Source organism: Lathamus discolor, chromosome W (assembly GCF_037157495.1).
Source record: "Lathamus discolor isolate bLatDis1 chromosome W, bLatDis1.hap1, whole genome shotgun sequence".
NCBI lineage: Eukaryota > Metazoa > Chordata > Aves > Psittaciformes > Psittacidae > Lathamus > Lathamus discolor.
The window spans coordinates 35,898,855-35,918,574 of NC_088908.1; the positions used below are offsets into that span (position 1 = coordinate 35,898,855).

The window sequence follows — 19,720 nt, forward strand, 5'->3', positions numbered from 1 at the left end:
ATCGATATTTGCTGGTGTTAATGGATACTTTTTCAGGCTGTCCAGAAGTATTCCCTTGTAGGATAAATAATGCAAGACAAGTGATTAAAACATTATTTAATGAGATAATACCTCTTTTTGGGGTAGCAGAGGCAATTTCTTCTGACTGAGGTTCACACTTTAATGTAAAATTGTTAGAAGAAATTAACAAAGAACTAGAAATTGATTGGCAACTACATGTTCCATACAGGCCTCAGGCCAGTGGGCAAGTAGAAAAGATGAACCATCTGATTAAACAACAGATTAGTAAAATATGTCAGGAAACAAATTTATATTGGCACCAAGCTTTACCGCTGGCTCTATTAAGAATTCAAACTAAACCTCGGTCGAAAGAAGAGGTTAGCCCATTTAAAATTTTATATGGAAGACCATATCAGTCCCAGTTCAAAGGAGAAATTCTTCAGGAAGTGGGGGAAGGCTATCTCCGACAGTTTCTGATCAATCTTGGAAAACAACTGGAGGAGATAAATAAGAGAATAGTAAGGACAAGAGCAAGAGGTTTGGATTATCCAATTCACCCTTTCAGATCTGGAGACTGGGTTTATGTTAATAATCTTTCAGGAGATCCTCTACTGGAGAAGTGGAGCAGACTGTACTAGATATTATTGACCACCTTTACAGCAGTGAAGATAAAGGAACAACCTGCTTTGATACATTATTCAAGAATAAAGAAAGCACCAGAGCCAGAGAAGACATGGCGGATCGAACCTTCATGATTCTCATGTATGAAATTGCTTCGGTCATAATTTGGACTCATATGATAACTGGCACACAAGCTTGGGACCAGAACTTAAACTTGAAATTAGTGCAGAATGTCACTAAGGTTTTTAATCGTAGTGACTGTTGGGTGTGTGCACAGTTGCCTAAATCAAGAAAAAGTTTGGATCTCCCATTAATTGGAGTTCCAATTCATAGAATCATAGAATAGTTAGGGTTGGAAAGGACCTCAAGATCATCTAGTTCCAACCCCCCTGCCATGGACAGGGACACCTCACACTAAACCATCCCACCCAAGGCTTCATCCAACCTGGCCTCGAACACCACCAGGGATGGAGCACTCACAACCTCCCTGGGCAACTGATTCCAGTGCCTCATCACCCTAACAGGAAAGAATTTCCTCCTTATATCCAATTTAAACTTCCCCTGTTTAAGTTTTAACCTGTTAACCCTTGTCCTGTCACTACAGTCCCTGACGAAGAGGCCCTCCCCAGCATCCCTATAGGCCCCTTTCAGGTACTGGAAGGCTGCTATGAGGTCCCCACGCAGCCTTCTCTTCTCCAGGCTGAACAGCCCCATCTTCCTCAGCCTGTCTTCATACGGGAGGTGCTCCAGTCCCCTGATCATCCTCGTGGCCCTCCTCTGGACTTGTTCCAACAGTTCCATGTCCTTTTTATGTTGAGGACACCAGAACTGCACACAATACTCCAGGTGAGGTCTCACAAGAGCACACTATCTCATGGACAAATTTGTGGGTGAACACTAGCAATCTATATCCGAGGGAAAGGTTAAAATTTGGGACAATGAATCCTAATCCAGGTAACAAATATTATACCTGTGCACTAAGATGTATTACACCAAGAACCAGGGTAGGAGATCATGCTTGTTTAAATGCCACAGATGTAGGTCACCATTCAAATTGCAATCACACTATTAATATAGATGGTATCGTAGTTCAGTGGTGGCCTGTTCCTAAAGGGAAAGGATGGTAATGGTTATGTGGAGAAAATGCTTATAAGACTCTAGCCCCCAACTAGAAGGGGGCATGCACCTTAGGTGCTGTGATACCCAATCTATTATTGACACGTATCCTTCTGGGACCTGGATTAGAAGCTTTGCTAAACAGATTAGGCGAAGGTTTAACCCTATTATTGAACGGCACACCACATTTCATAGTTTTGTAAGAGGGCTAATTCCATCTTTGGGAGTAAGTGAATTAGAGAAGGCAATTGTAAATATCACAGCAACCGTAGAGGAAATAGAAAGTAAAAACATTGATATAATCCAAGCTGAACAAAAAGAGATAACTAACCTATCTAAAGTGGTATTACAAAAATGAATGGCTCTAGGACATGTTATTGGCTTCACAAGGAGGGGTTTGTTCCATAATCAATGAAAGTTGCTGTTCCTATATAGATCAAAGCGGCAGAATTGAGATAGATCTGGAGGAAATTTGGAAACAAACTAAGGTATTTCATGAAATGGCCATGGATGATACTTCCTGGGGTTTTGAAGAAATATGGAAAAAAAGTTAACTTCAAGCTTACCTAATGTCTCGTGGTTGAGGCAAGTGGTTGCAGGAATATTGATATTAATTGTTTTAATATTGATTACTTGTGGTATGATACAATGTTCCCTCTGGTGTTGTAAATGATCTATGATAAATTATGAAGACTGGAAAAGGAATGAAATCAAGCACCAAGTAGAAATGGGAAATTATTTCAAAAAGACATTAGACGGTAATGGTAATACATGAAATGTTGCAAGAGAATTTGCAAAAGGAAAGAAGAAAGGGGGATTTGAGACAAGGGGGGGGCACAAAATCACAAAATGGAATATATAAACCTTTAGAATCAATTTTTTAGTAATGTTAAGTTTGATGGCTTTGTAACAGTAGCAGTGGAAAACTACTGAAGTGCATGATACATAGAAAAAAAAAAAAGTACAGCTAGAGAACATACTGAGAATTCTTGTACAAGATAAATCGTTATAGTTGACCTAGTTTTAAGAAAGTCTGGAAGAACAGGACACAAGGATAAGGAGTATCTAGGAATGGCAGGTGTCCAGGTTGGGCTACAGTTAAACTAACTGGTAAGTAGGAGGACAGGAGGATTATTATGTCTCTGGTGCTAATGAACCAATTAAGCTGGTATAAGCATCTACTGTGCATGCTTCAAAGACTGCCAGAACTGATGAAGACTGTTGGAAGAAGTAAACGACCCTCAACGACCACCACCACAATTTTGTACACATGCGGGGAACTTTCTGGAAAATAGTGTAATCCATACATAGCCTCATGAATATGTATGTATGCCCAGGGACTATATAAGGATGGCTTGTGCAGCAATACGGGGACACATGGTAGGAGGAGCTATGCTCCTTGTCTCCCGGCGCCGCAATAAAGAATACCTGCTTGTCAACTTGAAAACTTTGTTGGCGAGTTTGTTCCTGAAGTTTTCTCCGAATCATAGTTCAAGGGGGAATGGCTTTAAGCTGACAGAGGAGAGATTTACATTAGATATCAGGAAGTTCTTTCCTGTGAGGGTGGTGAGACACTGGCACAGGTTGCCCAGAGAAGCTGTGTCTGCTCCATCCCTGGCAGTGTTCAAGGCCAAGTTGGATGGGGCTTTGAGCAACCTTGTCTAGTGGAAGGTATCCCTGCCTGTAGCAGGGGGTTGGAATTAGATGAGCTTTAAGGTCCCTTCCAACCCAAACCACTCTGTGATTCCATGCTAAAAGTACAATGACAAATGATCAATTTCCACAAGATATGCCTAAAACTAAAACCAAGTAATCCAGCTGGTTTTGCCTGTATTCTTTTTACATCTGTTCCAACCACAGCGCCACCTGTTGAGGAGAGCATAGCAGGTGCACATGGAGCTCAGGAACATGGGTTGGATCTATACAGGTAAAGCAGGTACCAAAACAAATTTCTCCACCTTTGATTGGGAGGACAAGCAGCCAACTTAAGCAAACAGTGCTTTGCTTTTGCTGGTCAACTCCACTCCCTGCTGAAGAAGCACTCTCTCCACACAGCATGTGAGGCAGGGTCTGAATTAACACCTAGAATTGCTTGACTATGTTATAAAAGCAATACATACATAGTATAGCTAAACATAGTGATATTCTTAGATTGTCTTCAAAAATACCAGTCTGCAGAAGACATTTATAACAAATGTATAGCCAATCTTAATTCACTCTATAGTAAGTATACAATACTTTAAGCTGTCAGTCATATTTCTCACTACAATTATGTACTACAAATGGCATTCTAGTTAACTACTTGTCCTGGGTTCAGCTGTAACAGTAATTTTCTGCCTTCTTGGTAGCTGGTGCAGTGCTGTTATTTCAACTATAGTCCAAGAACAATGCTGATAGCAGCAACTAAAAATATCAGTGTGTTAAGTAATGTTCACGCTGATCAAGGACTTCTCAGTCTCTCATGCTCTGTCTGCTAGTGAGGAAGGGCACAAGAAGACAGGAGGAAGGAGAGACAGGACACCTGACCCAAACTAGCCAAAGGGGTATTCCATATCACAGCACATCATGACCAGTATTTAAACTGGGGGCAGTTACCTGGAAGGCCCAGATCACTGCTCGGGTTGGGCTGGGTATAAGTCAACAGGTGGTGAGCAATTGTATTCTCTCCCCTTGTTACTTACCTTATCATTATTATTATTGGTGGTAGTAGTGGTTTTGTATTATACCTTAGTTGCTGGACTGTTCTTATCTCAACCCGTGGGAGTTATATTCTTTCGATTCTCCTCACCATCCCTCTGGGAGTGGGGGGGAGGAAGGGGGGGGGGGGAGTGAGTGAGCAGCTGCATGGTTCCGAGTTACCGGCTGGGCTTGAACCATGACACTACTTCATCCATAAGTTATGCAGTCATAGAAAGCAGATATATGCTGTGTGTATAATATTTATCCTTACAAAGTTACCTGAAGTCTACATCAAAAATAAGAAAACTCAAAAATCAGTTTTCCACCCAGGATGAATTTCTGTAGGAATAACTCTGCAAAGACTGCTGTAAAGAAATACCTCAAAACACAAAGAACTACTTAAAACACCAGGGATTCATCGGTTACTGTCTTTTAACACTGCTTATTACATAATTAAGACATTTACTACAGGAGAAATACCCAGCCAAGCGTAATGAGATTCTCTTTTAACTTCAAACCCACTGAATTCTGGCTGTTGGGCACAACAAATTTTTACAATACAAGTCTCTCAGTCTAGCATGGTATTTCCCTTTTAAGCACAACAGCTCAAAGACAAAATGCTTCAAAGAGTGATATTTCACACCAATTTCAATTATTAGTCAAGTAATACGTGGTTTTATACAAACACTGATGACAATACGCCACTCCCCAGTGTTCAGATTTCCTCTTAGAACAGATAATACTATAAGAATATATAGATTAATTTAGAATATGATGGCTTAATAGTTAGAAATATCAGCTAACAAAACAGAAAGCTGTTTAAATCTTCTATCTAGCTGGTTTGGAGGGGCAGGGTGCTGGGTTAGTTGTTTGGAGTTTATTATTCTTGTTTTGCATTATTATTTTTAAACTAAGCATGGTTTTCCCCAAGAAGAAAGAGGTTGTATTGCTGGTTTTAAGTTTAAATCATATAGAAGATTACCATTTAGAATTATATAGATAGCACAATCTAATTGTACCTCATCTTTCTTATTTCATGAAATCTTTGAGTACAAGTTCTTATACAGAAATACCTGTTAAATACTTAATTCAGCATAGCCAGAAGTCAGGCACTGCAAAATACTTTAACTTCTTATGTTTTCTTGAAAGTAGTAGAGCTTCTCTTTTTACCAGCATAGTCCACAAATACAAAGCAAAGCAGAAGGAACTTTTGGTGTAGAAGTGATTTCAAAGAGATGCCCAACTAAGAAGGAATGATAGAAATTCACATGTAAAACAGTATCCCCCAAGGTAACTTACCTCAATGTCCTGTAGGCTGAACTCTTTCTGATCTTTAAAGTTTGCAGCTCCTGCACTCAGTTCCATCAGCATTTTTGCTATTTCTGGTTTTATTGTTGCCGTGAGTTGACTCGCTGCTTCCATGACACGTTCCTGCACATCTTTCAGTTTCATAGCTGCCTTAGAATACTGTGAGTTCTTAAATACACTGCTGAAAAGGTCTGTAAGGAAAGTGCTTGTATGGCAAAACACGTTGAGTGCATCCAGGTATTTGGAGATTCCCTGCTGGATGTCTGCAATCGGAGTCATATGGGACACAGTATGGCTGCAGCTGCCTGCAGCAGCTGAAGACACCAAAGGGGATGCTGGGGATGCAGATGCCAGTGGTGCACTCAGGGTCCTGCCTAGCTCAGGCATTTGATACTGCTGCTGTTGCTGTCCTTTTTGCTTGGACCCGCCAAGCAAGAAGCACCGCTTATAGTCCATTTTGCTTTCTTGTGTACTACAGCAATACATAAGTGAGTGCTTGTCCAAAAATTTCTTACATTAACAATCACTTGTCAAATTCCTTCCTCAACTATATAGTTATGTACAGTAACAGTGGAGGACTGTGTACATTGGTTTCACAAAAGGCATTTCAAAAAGGCAAGCGCCTGTATAATCTCTATCAGCAGTGAGAAAGGCAGCAGATTTGCTGACTTCATATTTTCAATGTTCAGTGCAGCCCTGTTGCAGTTATAAACTGTAGTCAAAAAGCAAGCCAAAGTATGTTAATAATGCTCTGTCTCTTGTTTAGTATTCCATTCTGCGCACAGAAAAGCGATGTTGGAGCAGAGAAGTTACCACCTACAATTTCTTCATATTGTCATCACTTGCTGTTAAGTCTACAAAGTTATTTTTGTCAATGTAAATAATAGTTTCAGAAGCAATAGCTTAATACAATTTTCCCATTAGTAATATCAGGAAAAGTGGAGCAAACCACCGATCAAGAGCAATTCTAAAAGAAGTGCAGAGGCTCCTTCCTTGAAAAAGCAAATCCTTATGTCAGCAGATCAAATATCTTCAAATGTCTTGACAGATCCACTCTGCCAAATTAGTTGTAGTGTCTCTTCTTAATACTGGAGGGAAAAAAAAAAAATAAAATCTGGACTCTTTACAGAAGACTTTGCAAGTGTAACGATTAAAAATTAAGAGTATTATTGCAAGCTTTCTTCCCCTATCCTTGTTTGCTGAGGTAGTTGTTTCTGTTGTAACATTAAGAAGTGGTGCTTCCAGACTGCATTTGCCCTCAATTGGGAACTCAGAACAAAAATGCACAAATGTATTTGTAAGGCCTCTAGGTCATTCCCGGGGGGGGGGGGGGGGGGGGGGGATTAAGATTTTATGGAACAATGAGAAGGTTTAAGATTAACTCCTGTGGTTTCCTGGTATACTTCAAGGAATGTCAACAACACACAAGACCAAAAGGGAGGGAGAGCTGTGCTGATAGTTGAAAAGGCAGTTACAAGTTAGTATCATCCTATTAAACTCAACCTGCTGAATATTTTATTAATCTTCCCATTCTAGACTGTCAAACTTAATGCTAATCCCCAGTGCAACCTTTATACAGCTAAGAACAGCAGAAGGCTATTAATGCAGAGCGCAGAGAGAGCTAATCACATTTTCTAACCTCATCCTTTTAAATAGTTTAAGAATAAAGTCAATTAAACCTTTTTTTCATGCACCATAATTTACCACATAAATCCAATGCTTGCATCTATTTAAATAATTTAATAAATCAACAGATACAGATCCTTAATTTTATTTCAGTACAACATCTATCATATGCAAGGTATTACATGAGGCAGATCTGCCTAACAGATTGGACTAAATAACACTCTCACTCAGACATAAAAGTAGGAAGGAAATAATGCCCTGCTCCTACTAGCAAACAGAAGGTGCAGCTGAAGAGCCAACAGTGCTTTCCTGAAGGTATTTGTAGGAAAGTGAACAGAGCCTGAGCAGTGAGAAAGGGTCAGTTTGCAGCAGAAGACATTCAGGGCCAGGCTGGAGAACTGAAGCTTCTGGAAAAGGGCATAAATATTTTTAAGCCTTTCCCCTTTGCCAAACACAGCTCTTAACTCGACAAGGCTTGACATCTCATGATCACGTTTACAGGTTGAAGTCAGATATCCATACAATGGTCACAGTTACCCTAGGGGCTCATCTACACATGTATAAATATATGTGTGTTTATATAAAGACATGTGACTATTTTTTTTAAACGTAGTATGAATATATACCTTTTTACTCAATCCCATCACCATCATCTTCCTTTCTTCTGTGACAGAGTCAGAACTGCATTGACCTCATTACCTCTTAACCCATCAGCTAGGTTTGGGTGGGAAACCCCATACTAGTGTCCTGAACAGGTAGCTTCCTACATCTTTCCTTGTTTTGAGAGGAACATTCTGTTTCTTCAGACTGCAAAAGACACTGATTAACAATGTCTGGAGTTATCAGAAGGAAAGTATAATGTAAAGAAACACTACTTGTTCAATCAGTGTATCTAGTCCTAGCTACAAGTCACACATTAGGCCACTCTCTCCTTCTCCTACATATACGCATAACTTGATTTGATCAAATAAGGGCATCTTCTCCTTACTGCAGCAACTGCAACACACAAGGCTAATATCAAACAGTAATTCATAATATTTTTTTCCCCATAACACTTAAAAGAATCTAGATATAACAGGAAGGAGCCCTTTAATTCAACAAAAAAATGTTAATTCAGCTATTATATTTGAGATACAAAACCTGTATTAATATTGTCAAAATATTAGGGGAATAAATATTTTCTGACAAAATTTATTATTTCCATCTGTCTGAACAAACAAGACATCAATTCGTTCTCATAACGTGTTTTGACACATACATATAACACAAAAATCCCACAGATAAAGAAGCAGGCAAGACACAGTGGGACAAAACAACATATAGACATGGTCTAGGGTGAGGCATACCTGCCCATGGCAGAGGGATTGGAATTAGATGATCTTAAAGTCCTTTGCAACCCTAACCATTCTATGATTCTATAGAGCTAATGGTCTCACAACCACTAAAACAACAAAGTTTTTCAGGAAGTCATTGCTGCAGATGGTTCTGCTTCTGAGATGTAGAGCAAATATTCTTTTGTATTCCCACTTTTTAAAACATGATAAACATACAAACCCAAGCAGAAATTTCCATACATGTTTCACTATCCCTTATTAAAGTACTCTAAGCTGATAACTTTGCGTCTTAACTACTTTATACTTCTCTCAGTTTCACACTGAACGTGTCAAAATGCAATAACCCTATTAAAAACAGAATTTTCTTGGAGGTCTTGATATCATATGCACAGCTGAAAATATTTTTCTCCTTGCTTACAAGCTATGGTGCTTTACAGGGAAAAACATGAATAAATTGGTTTCTTGACTGCATATAAGTATAGACAGAACAAAAGAGTTGATTAATTTATATGCACTGTATAAGTAAATTGGCGATTATTTTCTCTAAGTAGACATGAACTTCATATTGCAGAAGAACTTGAGAAATTATCACAAAACACCTAAATGTTAATTAGTGCCAAAAGTAGAAAAAGCTAAGAAAGGGTTTTCAAGTTACACAGCACTGAATTAGACAAGCACATTAGAGATACACTACAATTTGGCGCTTCTTATTATATACTAAGCCTTTCAGGATCAAACTAAGACACTGATCATCTGAAATGGTCTGGTATTCAGGCAATACACAGAACTGCTACATCCTAGAAGAAAATGAATGCAATGAATAGAAAAAAAAAATGGTGGCTTTGTATTTTCTACAGCTATAAACAAACGTGATAAGTCATTGTACTTTACTTCTAAACAATTTCATAGTCAAACCTGCAGGTATTGATTCAATTCTTGAGATACTTGTTAAGAGAAAGAAAAGCTACAGTTCTCAACACTAGGCATGTGGGTAATGCTACATGTCTTAAACTTTCTATAATGTGATCTCCAACATGCTATGTACAAAATAAATATTCTTCCTTTTGCATCTTTTCCTCACAAAGTGACAGAGAATGCTCCCATGCTTTCCCCTCCCTTCCCCAGTGCTACAGTTCCCCTGCTGCTCATGGTGCATGGATTTAAATCAGGAACTCCATATTGTAACTACATGAAATTCATGCAAATGTAACTCACCATATTAGGAAGAAAAAAAAAAAGCTTCATTCTAGTGATACAAGAGCATGTTATCAGTCCAAAACGTAAACCTTAAGCTTGTACTTACTTGCAGAAAACAGAAATATTCACAGAAATCAAGTGTAGAAATTATAAAAAAAGTTAGCATGCCACTAACAATTTTATTCCTTTATGTAATCAAGACCAAAGCAGCATTGTTCATGTGCTATTAAATGTTATAAATAGCATATATAGTATAAAAACAAGCTCCACACTGATCACCATCCTGTTGAAAGCTATAAAACTGGAAAAAGCTCACCACATTGTTTATGTTTTTGCTTTAAGGAGTTAGTGCTACAGTTAAAGAACTGCTACTAGTTTGAATTATTTGAACTTCCAGAGGATCAAGAAGACATCTCCATGAGTTGTTCTAAAAATGGCCACATTTGCATAGAGGAAACAGAAATTGCACAAAAATGAGTGCATATGCAAATAAAGTTCGCTACAGGTTTTTAAATGTAACATCCAAAATTTTTTTCTTGGAAACTTCCCAGAAAATCACAAACATTTTCTCCAACTTCACTGATTGTAAAAGACATAAATTAACAGGGAAGACTTTCAGACAAATGGAATTTGCCACCTCCCAGTTTCTGTTTCGGACCAGCAAAAAGGGGTCTAATCCCCACCTGTCCCATTTGGGATTACTCTGCTTGCAGAGGAGACAACTTTTTTCCCCTAAATGAACACAGGAAATTGAGCAGAGGAAGTAGTGAGTAAAATGTATGTCTATCACTAGTTAGTTTAGTTACACAGTTACCCATACTTGTCAACTTCCTTTCAGCCAACTTCATTTATCATCTACATGAAAGCTTTACAGGCCATATTGGCTAAAATAGTTTTGATTAAAAAAAAAATATATATATATATATAAAATATATATATTTCATGCTTTAAAAATGGTTCTGATCCCAATTCCCAATTTTAAAAACTGCTTCCAAAGGTGTTCTTTGTGAATTCTGTTACCTTTTCAGTGAATATGCAATATAATACAAATGAGCAAGATGATCAAAAATACCCAAGATAAAATTAAAACCAACATACAATATCTGGATTACTTCCAAAAGATTTATGAGATACAGATTTCAAATCCCAGGATGAATTTAGCACTGCAAGCACCATTCATGTAAAACAATCAAACATAGGACAAGGGGTAACGGGTTAAAATTTAAACAGGGGAAGTTTAGATTGGATATAAGGAAGAAGTTCTTTACTGTAAGGGTGGTGAAGCACTGGAATAGGTTGCCCAGGGAAGTTGTGAATGCTTCATCCCTGGTGGTGTTCAAGGCCAGGTTGCACAGAGTCTTGGGTGACATGGTTTAGTGTGAAGTGTCCCTGCCCATGGCAGGGGGTTTGGAACTAGATGATCTTAAGGTCCTTTCCAACCCTAACTATTCTATGATTCTATGAAAGCAACTAAATTCAATTAATATCCAAAAAAAAAAAAAAAGTAAATCCAAAAGAAACAACCCAGAACAACCAGATTGCTCACCAGGGAAAAACCTGAACAAAGAAAGCCTACTGCAAGGCCAAAAGGCCAGCAGGCTGCTAGAGTCAAGGACCTCCTGTGAAGAACACACCAATTCAATAGTTACACAGATCTTGTGCAAATCCAAAAGTTACTCCACTATGAAAGGCATTCACCTTCTCTGTTCTTCTGCTGTTGTGCTCACCTTGAGCCCCACACTGGCAAGAGCGGAGGCAAGATGATGATAGCAAGTACAGAAGAGACAACAGCAAGTGACTGCAGAGAAGGCAGCACTGAGAGGCCCAATTATAAAGAGGTTTCAAACCAGCAGTCTACATGAAAGCACATAGTAAGTAAACAGGAAAAAATGAAAGTTCGTCCCAGATAGGGGCCTTATAGACTGTTCCAGTGTGCTCAGGGCACCAATGAGCCATTAAAATGAAAAAATATCTTCATCTGGAGGGAAGAGCCACAGGCTGTGTGGTATAAGAGGTTATTTCTTGCTTATCCTCTAGGCTATTAACGGTAGGTAAAAATATAAGCAAACTAAGAAGATGGGGAAACTCCCCCAAGTAAACTTTTCGGGATCCCCATAAACAAACAGGTTAAGAAAAAATATTCAAGTAGTCCCAACTACTTCCTGAGGGGAATTTTAAGACAGGCATTAATATAATATTCTATGGATTTTTAACTGGGAATTGATTCATTTTACACTATCACAAACCAAAGATGGATTATATCTACAACACTAGAGTATGCTTAGCATTTACAAAACATATCCATTCCAAAATACTAAAAATTGGACTCCACATACCAGAGATTCAATATAAAAACTACTAGAATTTCAGTAACAAATCTCAACCTGAGAAATTAAATTCTGACTTCCACTACATCTCCAGCACTCTCAATTAATACACCACATCTATTGAAATTGCTGTGAGAAAGACAACTGGATAATATAATCAAATCCATCCATAAAGAGAAAATGCATAAAATTAAGTGTGAGGGCTTTTAAAATTTGCTTACATTTTTATCTTGGACATAAAACTCTTCAGAATAATAGAAGAGCTGAAATTATGTTCTGAAAAATTAAACTTCTCAGTCGACAAGAACTACCATCTACAAGTAACCCTGACTGGCAGAAAAAATACATTAATCTCTGACATCAACAAAGTTATTTTCCACCTGTAATTTCTTACCAACACATGAGAAATACTTAAAGCATGCAAATGCTTTTATAAGAGTTGACAAATATCATTACTTTCACAATCAGGGCAAACAAGGTTTACAGTTTCCCAGGGATCACTGCACACAGCTGCCAGGATGCAGGCACACAGCAAAAACTCTAGCAGCCCATGAGCACCGGGAGGGAAAGGACACAAATGCTAGGAACTCAACCAATTGGCAGACAACACCCAACACTAAGACCCCAATGGCTTTCAATCAGGTGACTGTAGACAGCCCCAGCACCAAAACGGAAAACAAGCCCTGCTTTTCAAGACTCATAGCCTTTCTAACTTTCCAAGGAAGTACTGAATGCCCCATCCCTGGCAGTGTTCAATGTCAAGTTGGATGGAGTCTTGGGGAACATGTCCATAATATTTGAAAATAGGTTGCATGATACGTATAGGAGACCCTGCCTTTGAACATACAGCCCAACACGGGCAAACAGAGTGCCAGGAGGATCTGTGCTACACTGCCAATCACTTCCGAAGCAGCTCGAACCCCTTCATAGGCTGACAGTATCTCTTTTTCAGTTGGGGTATAGCCAGCCTCAGCTGTCCATCATATTTGAAAAATCATGGCAGTCAGGTGAAGTTCCCAACAACTGGAAAAAGGGAAATATAGCCCCCATTTTCAAGAAGGGGAAAATGGATGATCCAGGGAACTACAGACCAGTCAGTCTCACCTCTGTGCCTGGTAAAATCTTGGAGCACATTCTCCTGGAAGGCATGCTAGGGCACATGAAAAACTACGAGGTGGCTGGTGACACCCAATACGGCTTCACTAAGGGTAAATCCTGCCTGACCAATTTGGTGGCCTTCTATGATGGAGATACAGAACAGATGGACGGGGGAGAGTAGTTGACATCATCTACCTGGACTTGTGCAAAGCGTTTGACACTGTCCCACACGACATCCTTGTCTCTAAATTGGAGAGACATAAATTTGATAGGTGGACCACTCAGTGGATAAGAACTGGCTGGATGGCCGCATGCAAACAGTTGTGACAACAATGATGTCCAGCTAGAGACCAGTAACGAGTGGTGACCCTCAGGAATCAGTGTTGGGACCGGTCTTATTCAACATCTTTGCCAGTGACATGGACACTGGGATTGAGTGCGCCCTCAGCAAGTTTGCCAATGACACCAAGCTGTGTGGTCTGCTTGATATGCCAAAGGGAAGGAATGCCATCCAGAGGGACCTTGACATGATTGTAATGTGGGCTGATGCCAACCTTATGATGTTTAACCATGCCAAGTGCAAGGTCCTACACCTGGGTCGGAGCAATCCCAGGCACAGCTACAGGTTGTGCAGAAAAGAGATTCAGAGCAGCCCTACAGAGAAGGACTTGGGGGTGTTGGTTGATGAGAAACTTAACATGAGCTGGCAGCGGGCACTCGCAGCCCAGAAAGCCAAACATATCCTGGGCTGCATCAAAAGGAGCGTGACCAGCAGGTCTAAGGAGGTGATCTTGCCCCTCTACTCTGCTCTTGTGAGACCTCACTTGGAGTATTGTGTACAGTTCTGGTGTCTTCAACATAAAAAGGACATGGAACTTTTGGAACAAGTCCAGAGGAAGGCCACAAGGATGATCAGAAGGCTGGAACACCTCCCATATGAAGACAGGCTGAGGAAGTTGGGGCTGTTCAGCCTGGAGAAGAGAAGGATGTGTGGAGACATCATAGCAGCCTTCCAGTGTCTGAAGGGGGCCTATAAGGATAATCAGGAGGGACTCTTCATTAGGGACTGTAGTGATAGGACAAGGGATAATGGGTTAAAACGTAAACACGGGAAGTTTAGATTGGATATAAGGAAGAAGTTCTTTACTGTAAATGTGGTGAGGTATTGGAATAGGTTGCCCAGGGAGGTTGTGAATGCTCCATCCCTGGCAGTGTTCAAGGCCAGGTTGGACAGAGCCTTGGGTGGGATGGTTTAGTGTGAGGTGTTCCTGCCCATGGCAGGGGGTTTGGAACTAGATGATCTTAAGGTCCTTTCCAGCCCTAACTATTCTATGACTCTAGGATAGGCTGCAGCCACTAGAAGACCTGGGTATCTCCTATACAGTTTTGGGGGGTTGGTGTTCGCACGTGGGTGTGTGTGATTTGTTTTTTAGTCCTCCAAGTCATAAAAGCTCCTGTTAATGGAGTATGGGGAGAAAAGACAGACAGAAATTGTCTGTTATACCAATACCATTTTAGTTCTTTTCAGCTCATTAATTGCTTTTTGGGATTCCTTTTTGACCATTTACCTGCAAATGCTGGAGAAAAGAAACAAAACAAAGTAGGCAAGCCAAACCTTCCTGAAGCCATGAAGTCCCTGTTGGAAACATCCTCCTGCCAGGGTCTCTCCTTCTGAACACCAGCTCTCCACGTGCTCTAGCCTGCTCTCCTGGATATTCCAAGTTGTCATGGTTAAAGCCCAGCCAGTCACTAAACCACACAGCCACTTGCTCACTACCCCCTCTTCTTCTCCCCCAACCATGGAGGGATGGGGAAGAGAATCAAAAGAAATCAAATCCCACGGGCTGAGATAAGAACAGTCAGTAACTAAAGTATAATACAAAACCACTACTACTACCATTAATAATGATAAGGGAAATAACAAAAGGTGAAAATATAATTGCTCACCACCAACCGATCGATATCCAGCCCGACCTGAGCAGCTATCTGGGTCTTCCAGGTAATTGCCCCCAGTTTATATATTGGGTATGACATGCTATGCTATGGCTAGCTTTGGTCAGGTGTCCTATATCAGCTTCATCCCAATTTCCCATGCCTCTCCTCATTGGCAGAGTATGAGACTGAGAAAGTCCTTGATCGGGATAAGCATTACTTAGCAACAACTAAAACATTGGTGTGTTATTGCCATTGTTCTCCAGACTAAAGTTGAAAAACGCAGCACTGCACCTGCTACTAAGGAGAAAAATAACTGTTAGAGCCAAGGCCAGGACAGTATCCACCCCTTTTTAAATACCATTCATGTCATGCTCAAATCCTACATCTTTCAATATACCATCTCTTTTTGTCTCATATATAAACACACACACACACAGATATGATTCCTCAGTCCATAGACCATCCCTATGAAGTCTGATGAATTATTCGGTCCATAATGTCAGATTCCATCTCTTCTAAGAGTCTCTCAGGCAGAAGAGATAGTGTGCAGTGTTGGATTGTTGTCTACTGACAACTCCGCTGAACTTGTCTGGTTTCATCAAAGCTCATTATTTGTTGGGGTGATGATGGGAGGGAAGTCAGGGTCAGTTGATGGTGATGTGAAAACAGTAGTGGAGACTCCCACTGATGTTGCCAGCTTTCCCCAGGACTTCATTCTCTGATGATGATCATGACAGCACATGAGTGCCCAGCCCCTCGTGTGCCCAGCCCAGAGTGTCCCAGAGTAGACAGGGCCTTGGGCGACATGGTTTAGTGTGAGATGTCCCTCACACTAAATGATCTTAAGATCCTTTCCAACACTAACTATTCTATGATTCCACAACCTTTGCCCTCTGGACAGTCCATGATGACTCCTAGAATTCCTGGATGACTGGGATTTCCAATTCAGTTCATTTTGTAATTAGTGAGGCACACTTATTCCATGCAGCATCGGTAGCATGATATGTAGAGGAGACCTTGCCTTTGAACATCCAGCCCAGCACAGGCATCTGGGGTGCCAGGAGCAGCTGTGCTTCAGTGCCAATCACTTCTAAAGCAGTTCGAGCCCCTTCATAGGCTGCCAATATCTTTTTCAGTTGGGGTAGAGCCGGCCTCGGATCCTCTGTATCCCCAACTCCAAAACCTGAGGTGCTGATGTCAAGTCTCCCCTGGACCTTTCTGCCACAGGCTCCAGGAATAACCATTCCCCACAGCACATGGTTCACATCCTGCTCAGTCCTGACTGGCCCAAGTACTACTGCATTGAACTATCTCTCTTTTAATTTGTTTAAAGGCTTGTCACTCCAGCCACCATTTGAAATCATTCTTCTTCTGGGTCACATGATAGAGAGGGCTTACAATGAGACCAATTTAGGCTATACATTCTCCAGAACCCTACAACACCTAAGAAAGCTTGTGTTTCTTTCTTATTAGTTGGTAGAGAAAATGCTGTTATCTTGTTGATCACATCTGTGGGGATCTGGCGACATCCATTGTGGAGGATTGGCTTGTCGAAAAAGGTCAAAAGGTCACGTTCCCATCAACGAGCTGAAACAAGACATCTGTGTAGAACATGGTGCAAACCTCTCACGCCAGATAATGAGGAAATGAAGGACACCGGCAAACAGCAACATACTATGACCAATCACAGCCAAGGCCACTAAGTGATAAGTGCATGAGAAGGAGGATGGTGGGGGGGTGCACGGTGTAGCTGCAAAAATGTAGAAGCTATAAACCAATGATCTTGTAACATGTAAAAGCTATAAGCCAATAATCTCTCTGTAACCAAACTATAAACATGCAAGCAAGGTATATAAGTGTCCATCTGCTTAGCAATAAACGAGACTTGTCGGTCATCATCTGATGAGCTCGTCTCCCGGAGATTCCCACAAATGGTGACCCCGACGCGATCCCTCGAACACCACGGTGGGACGACGTAAGTTCTGCTCGGGTCCTGATCGCAGCCACAGGACGGTCAAAGCGCCAAGATCTCAGGATTTTAAGCGCCGGACCCTGGGTGACCGTATAGACAAGCCCGGCCGATACGCACCGCCGAAACCTGAAGGGGCTGCAACAAGCGCGCAAAGGTATGGAAAGGCAAGCGGCGTATGATTTATTTACTGCCTTCTTACAAAAGCGGCAGGTTAAAGGGATCGACCTGCAGAAAGAGCTGCAGGGACTGTTAGCTTATGGACAGTCTAAGGGATGTTTTGTTAACCCTCACACTGACCATGAATTAGCAGAATGGCGAAAATTTGGAGGTAAGATTTGGCAAGCTATATATAATACCCTGTTAAAACAAAAGGCTGGGAAGACAGCAGGGATCGGGAAAGCTCCGAAGAACGCAGCCACGGAGGGCAGTGACACTGTGAAACATTTGTTGGTCATTTGGAGAACTATTTTAGAGATGTTAAAGTCAAAAAGTGAGATCGTGGAACCCAGTGTCCCCCCCCCACCCCTGGCCACCCTTGAGCCTCTGCCAGTTGCCGCCGAGGCTGCAAAGTCTGAAGACAGAGATGAAGACACTCTTTTTGACCCGGACCCTATTGACCCCAAGAAAGAGCCTGTGCATGCTCATCAGGCTGCTGTTGCTGCTCCTGAAGTTCTGATGCCTGTTAATTCTGATGCTGACCTGGATGATCCTTTTGACATGGAGCCGGAAAAGAAGCCTAATTTATATCCCCCAGATCCTCATGATAAATGGACAGCTGTAACGGAAGAAGCGAGATGGGTGGGGGATGCAGATGTATTGTGTGCTTTCCCTGTGATGTATGTGCTGGATCAAGACCCGCGGTGGGAAGGTCTCGTATGCCCTTATCAGGGGTATTGGGAGGACTGTGGCAGACTGTGGCGGACCGTGGACTTGGGGTCCCATATACAACTCATTTGATACAGTCCCTCTGTGATACTCATGTACTAGAAGTTAGCAAATATGTCTATGATCTTATTGATGCTTGGAAACCTTTATAGATATTGCTGGCCACTTCTTCTGACATAGGCTGGCCACCTGTGTCAGAATGAGTGTGCATTTTGATCAGTATAAAAGCCCAAGCCTCATACGATGTGAGGGAGGCAGAGCCTCTGCGGGGACGCTCGCTAGGGCTGAGCCTGCCACCTCACACTGCGATGATGCTTGTTGGAGCTGGTTTCCTGATAGTCTTCACAGAGTCCTTATGCCATGTTCTGTACGTGGGACTGTGTAGTGCGAGTAATGATTGTCTGGATTTTGTGTTTCAAATATTGTAGTTGTGTGAAATGTGCTTGTGGGATCCCATATGCATACGTATGTGTGTGTGTGTGTGATGAGGGCAGATGGTGTTCTATGTATTTTCTTTGTTATCGTGTTCATGTAAAAGTTTTTAACAGGTAGTGGTTTAACATTTCAGGCAAGAAAGGGTTAATGTAAAAGTGTGGTTGCTGACAGGTATTTATGGCTGCTGCTGAAGCAGGCTGCTGTTTGTAGCCCTGCAAAGCAGAGTGAACAACTTCTGGAAAAAAAAAAAAAAAAAAAAAAAAGGGGGGGGGGGGGGAGAGAAGAAAAGAAGGTAAAGTTGCAGAGCACAGGTAGACAAATGCGAATCCGGGTGATAGATTGGAAATCTATTCAGAGAGAGGCTCTGTCAAACAATGATTTTGATTGTTGCAGGAAAAGATTCTCGCCTTTCCTGTTAAGTACCAGATTAACGCTCAAGGTCAGGCAGTAAATGCTGAAATGTCTCCCTTAAATTGGAAATTGCTATCTCAGTTAAGGCAAACTGTTATTTCTACAGGCATTCAGTTTGAACCCACTAGGCAGATGTTGTCATATATTTGGGGAACAGATTTGCTGTTATATTAAAAGTATTGTGAAATTAATCCTCACCCCTTCGCAGTTGTTGTTATGGAACATGTATTGGCAGAAAACCTGTCAAGAGGCAGTTGCAGTTCAGCGAGGCCAGGGAGATCCCCTGATTGGGGTGCAATTACAACACCTGATGGGAACTGGACAGTTCTCCACTAAGGAGGCTCAAGTCCAGCTAGGTCCAAAATTGTTAAAAGAATCTATGAGACTAGCCTTGCTACTGGGGAGATCATCATCTGCGTTGAAAGGACTATTCATTGTTCCAGGTGTCATCGATGCTGATTATATGGGTGAAATTACGTTAAATTATTTATGCATCTTTGGTGATGAACAAACTCCAGCGGTTATTAAGCACTTTGTACAAACAGAAGATAAAGCCTTCTTTTAAGGCGTACTATCGAGATCCTAATACAGATTTGTGGCAGGGACCGGCAGAAGTAATATATCTGGGCCGTGGTTACGCCTGTGTTTCTGCTCCTGCAGGACCCTTGTGGGTACCATCCAAGTGACTAAGACCGGCTGTTGCAGAAGCTCCAGTGATGGCATCTCCAAGCTAGTGTATGGACCCTGACTCGCAGGCCCGGGAGGAGCGTTGCTTG

The 19,720-nt window shown here is 41.3% G+C and overlaps 1 protein-coding gene across 7 annotated transcripts in view; it reads right to left on the minus strand.

Annotated features, from left to right (window-relative positions):
* The window catches only part of LOC136004230 (granule associated Rac and RHOG effector protein 1-like), a 100,915-nt gene that overhangs the window by 60,185 nt on the left and 21,010 nt on the right, over positions 1-19,720 (minus strand). For 6 of the 7 annotated variants that reach the window (XM_065660535.1, XM_065660532.1, XM_065660534.1 and 3 more), the window contains exon 3: positions 5,716-6,812. The exons of the other annotated variant lie outside the window; for it this stretch is intronic. In XM_065660535.1, the coding sequence (XP_065516607.1) occupies positions 5,716-6,210 (495 nt within the window). In that variant the 5' untranslated portion in view covers positions 6,211-6,812. The remainder of the gene's footprint in view (positions 1-5,715; positions 6,813-19,720) is intronic. 7 annotated transcript variants of the gene reach the window in all.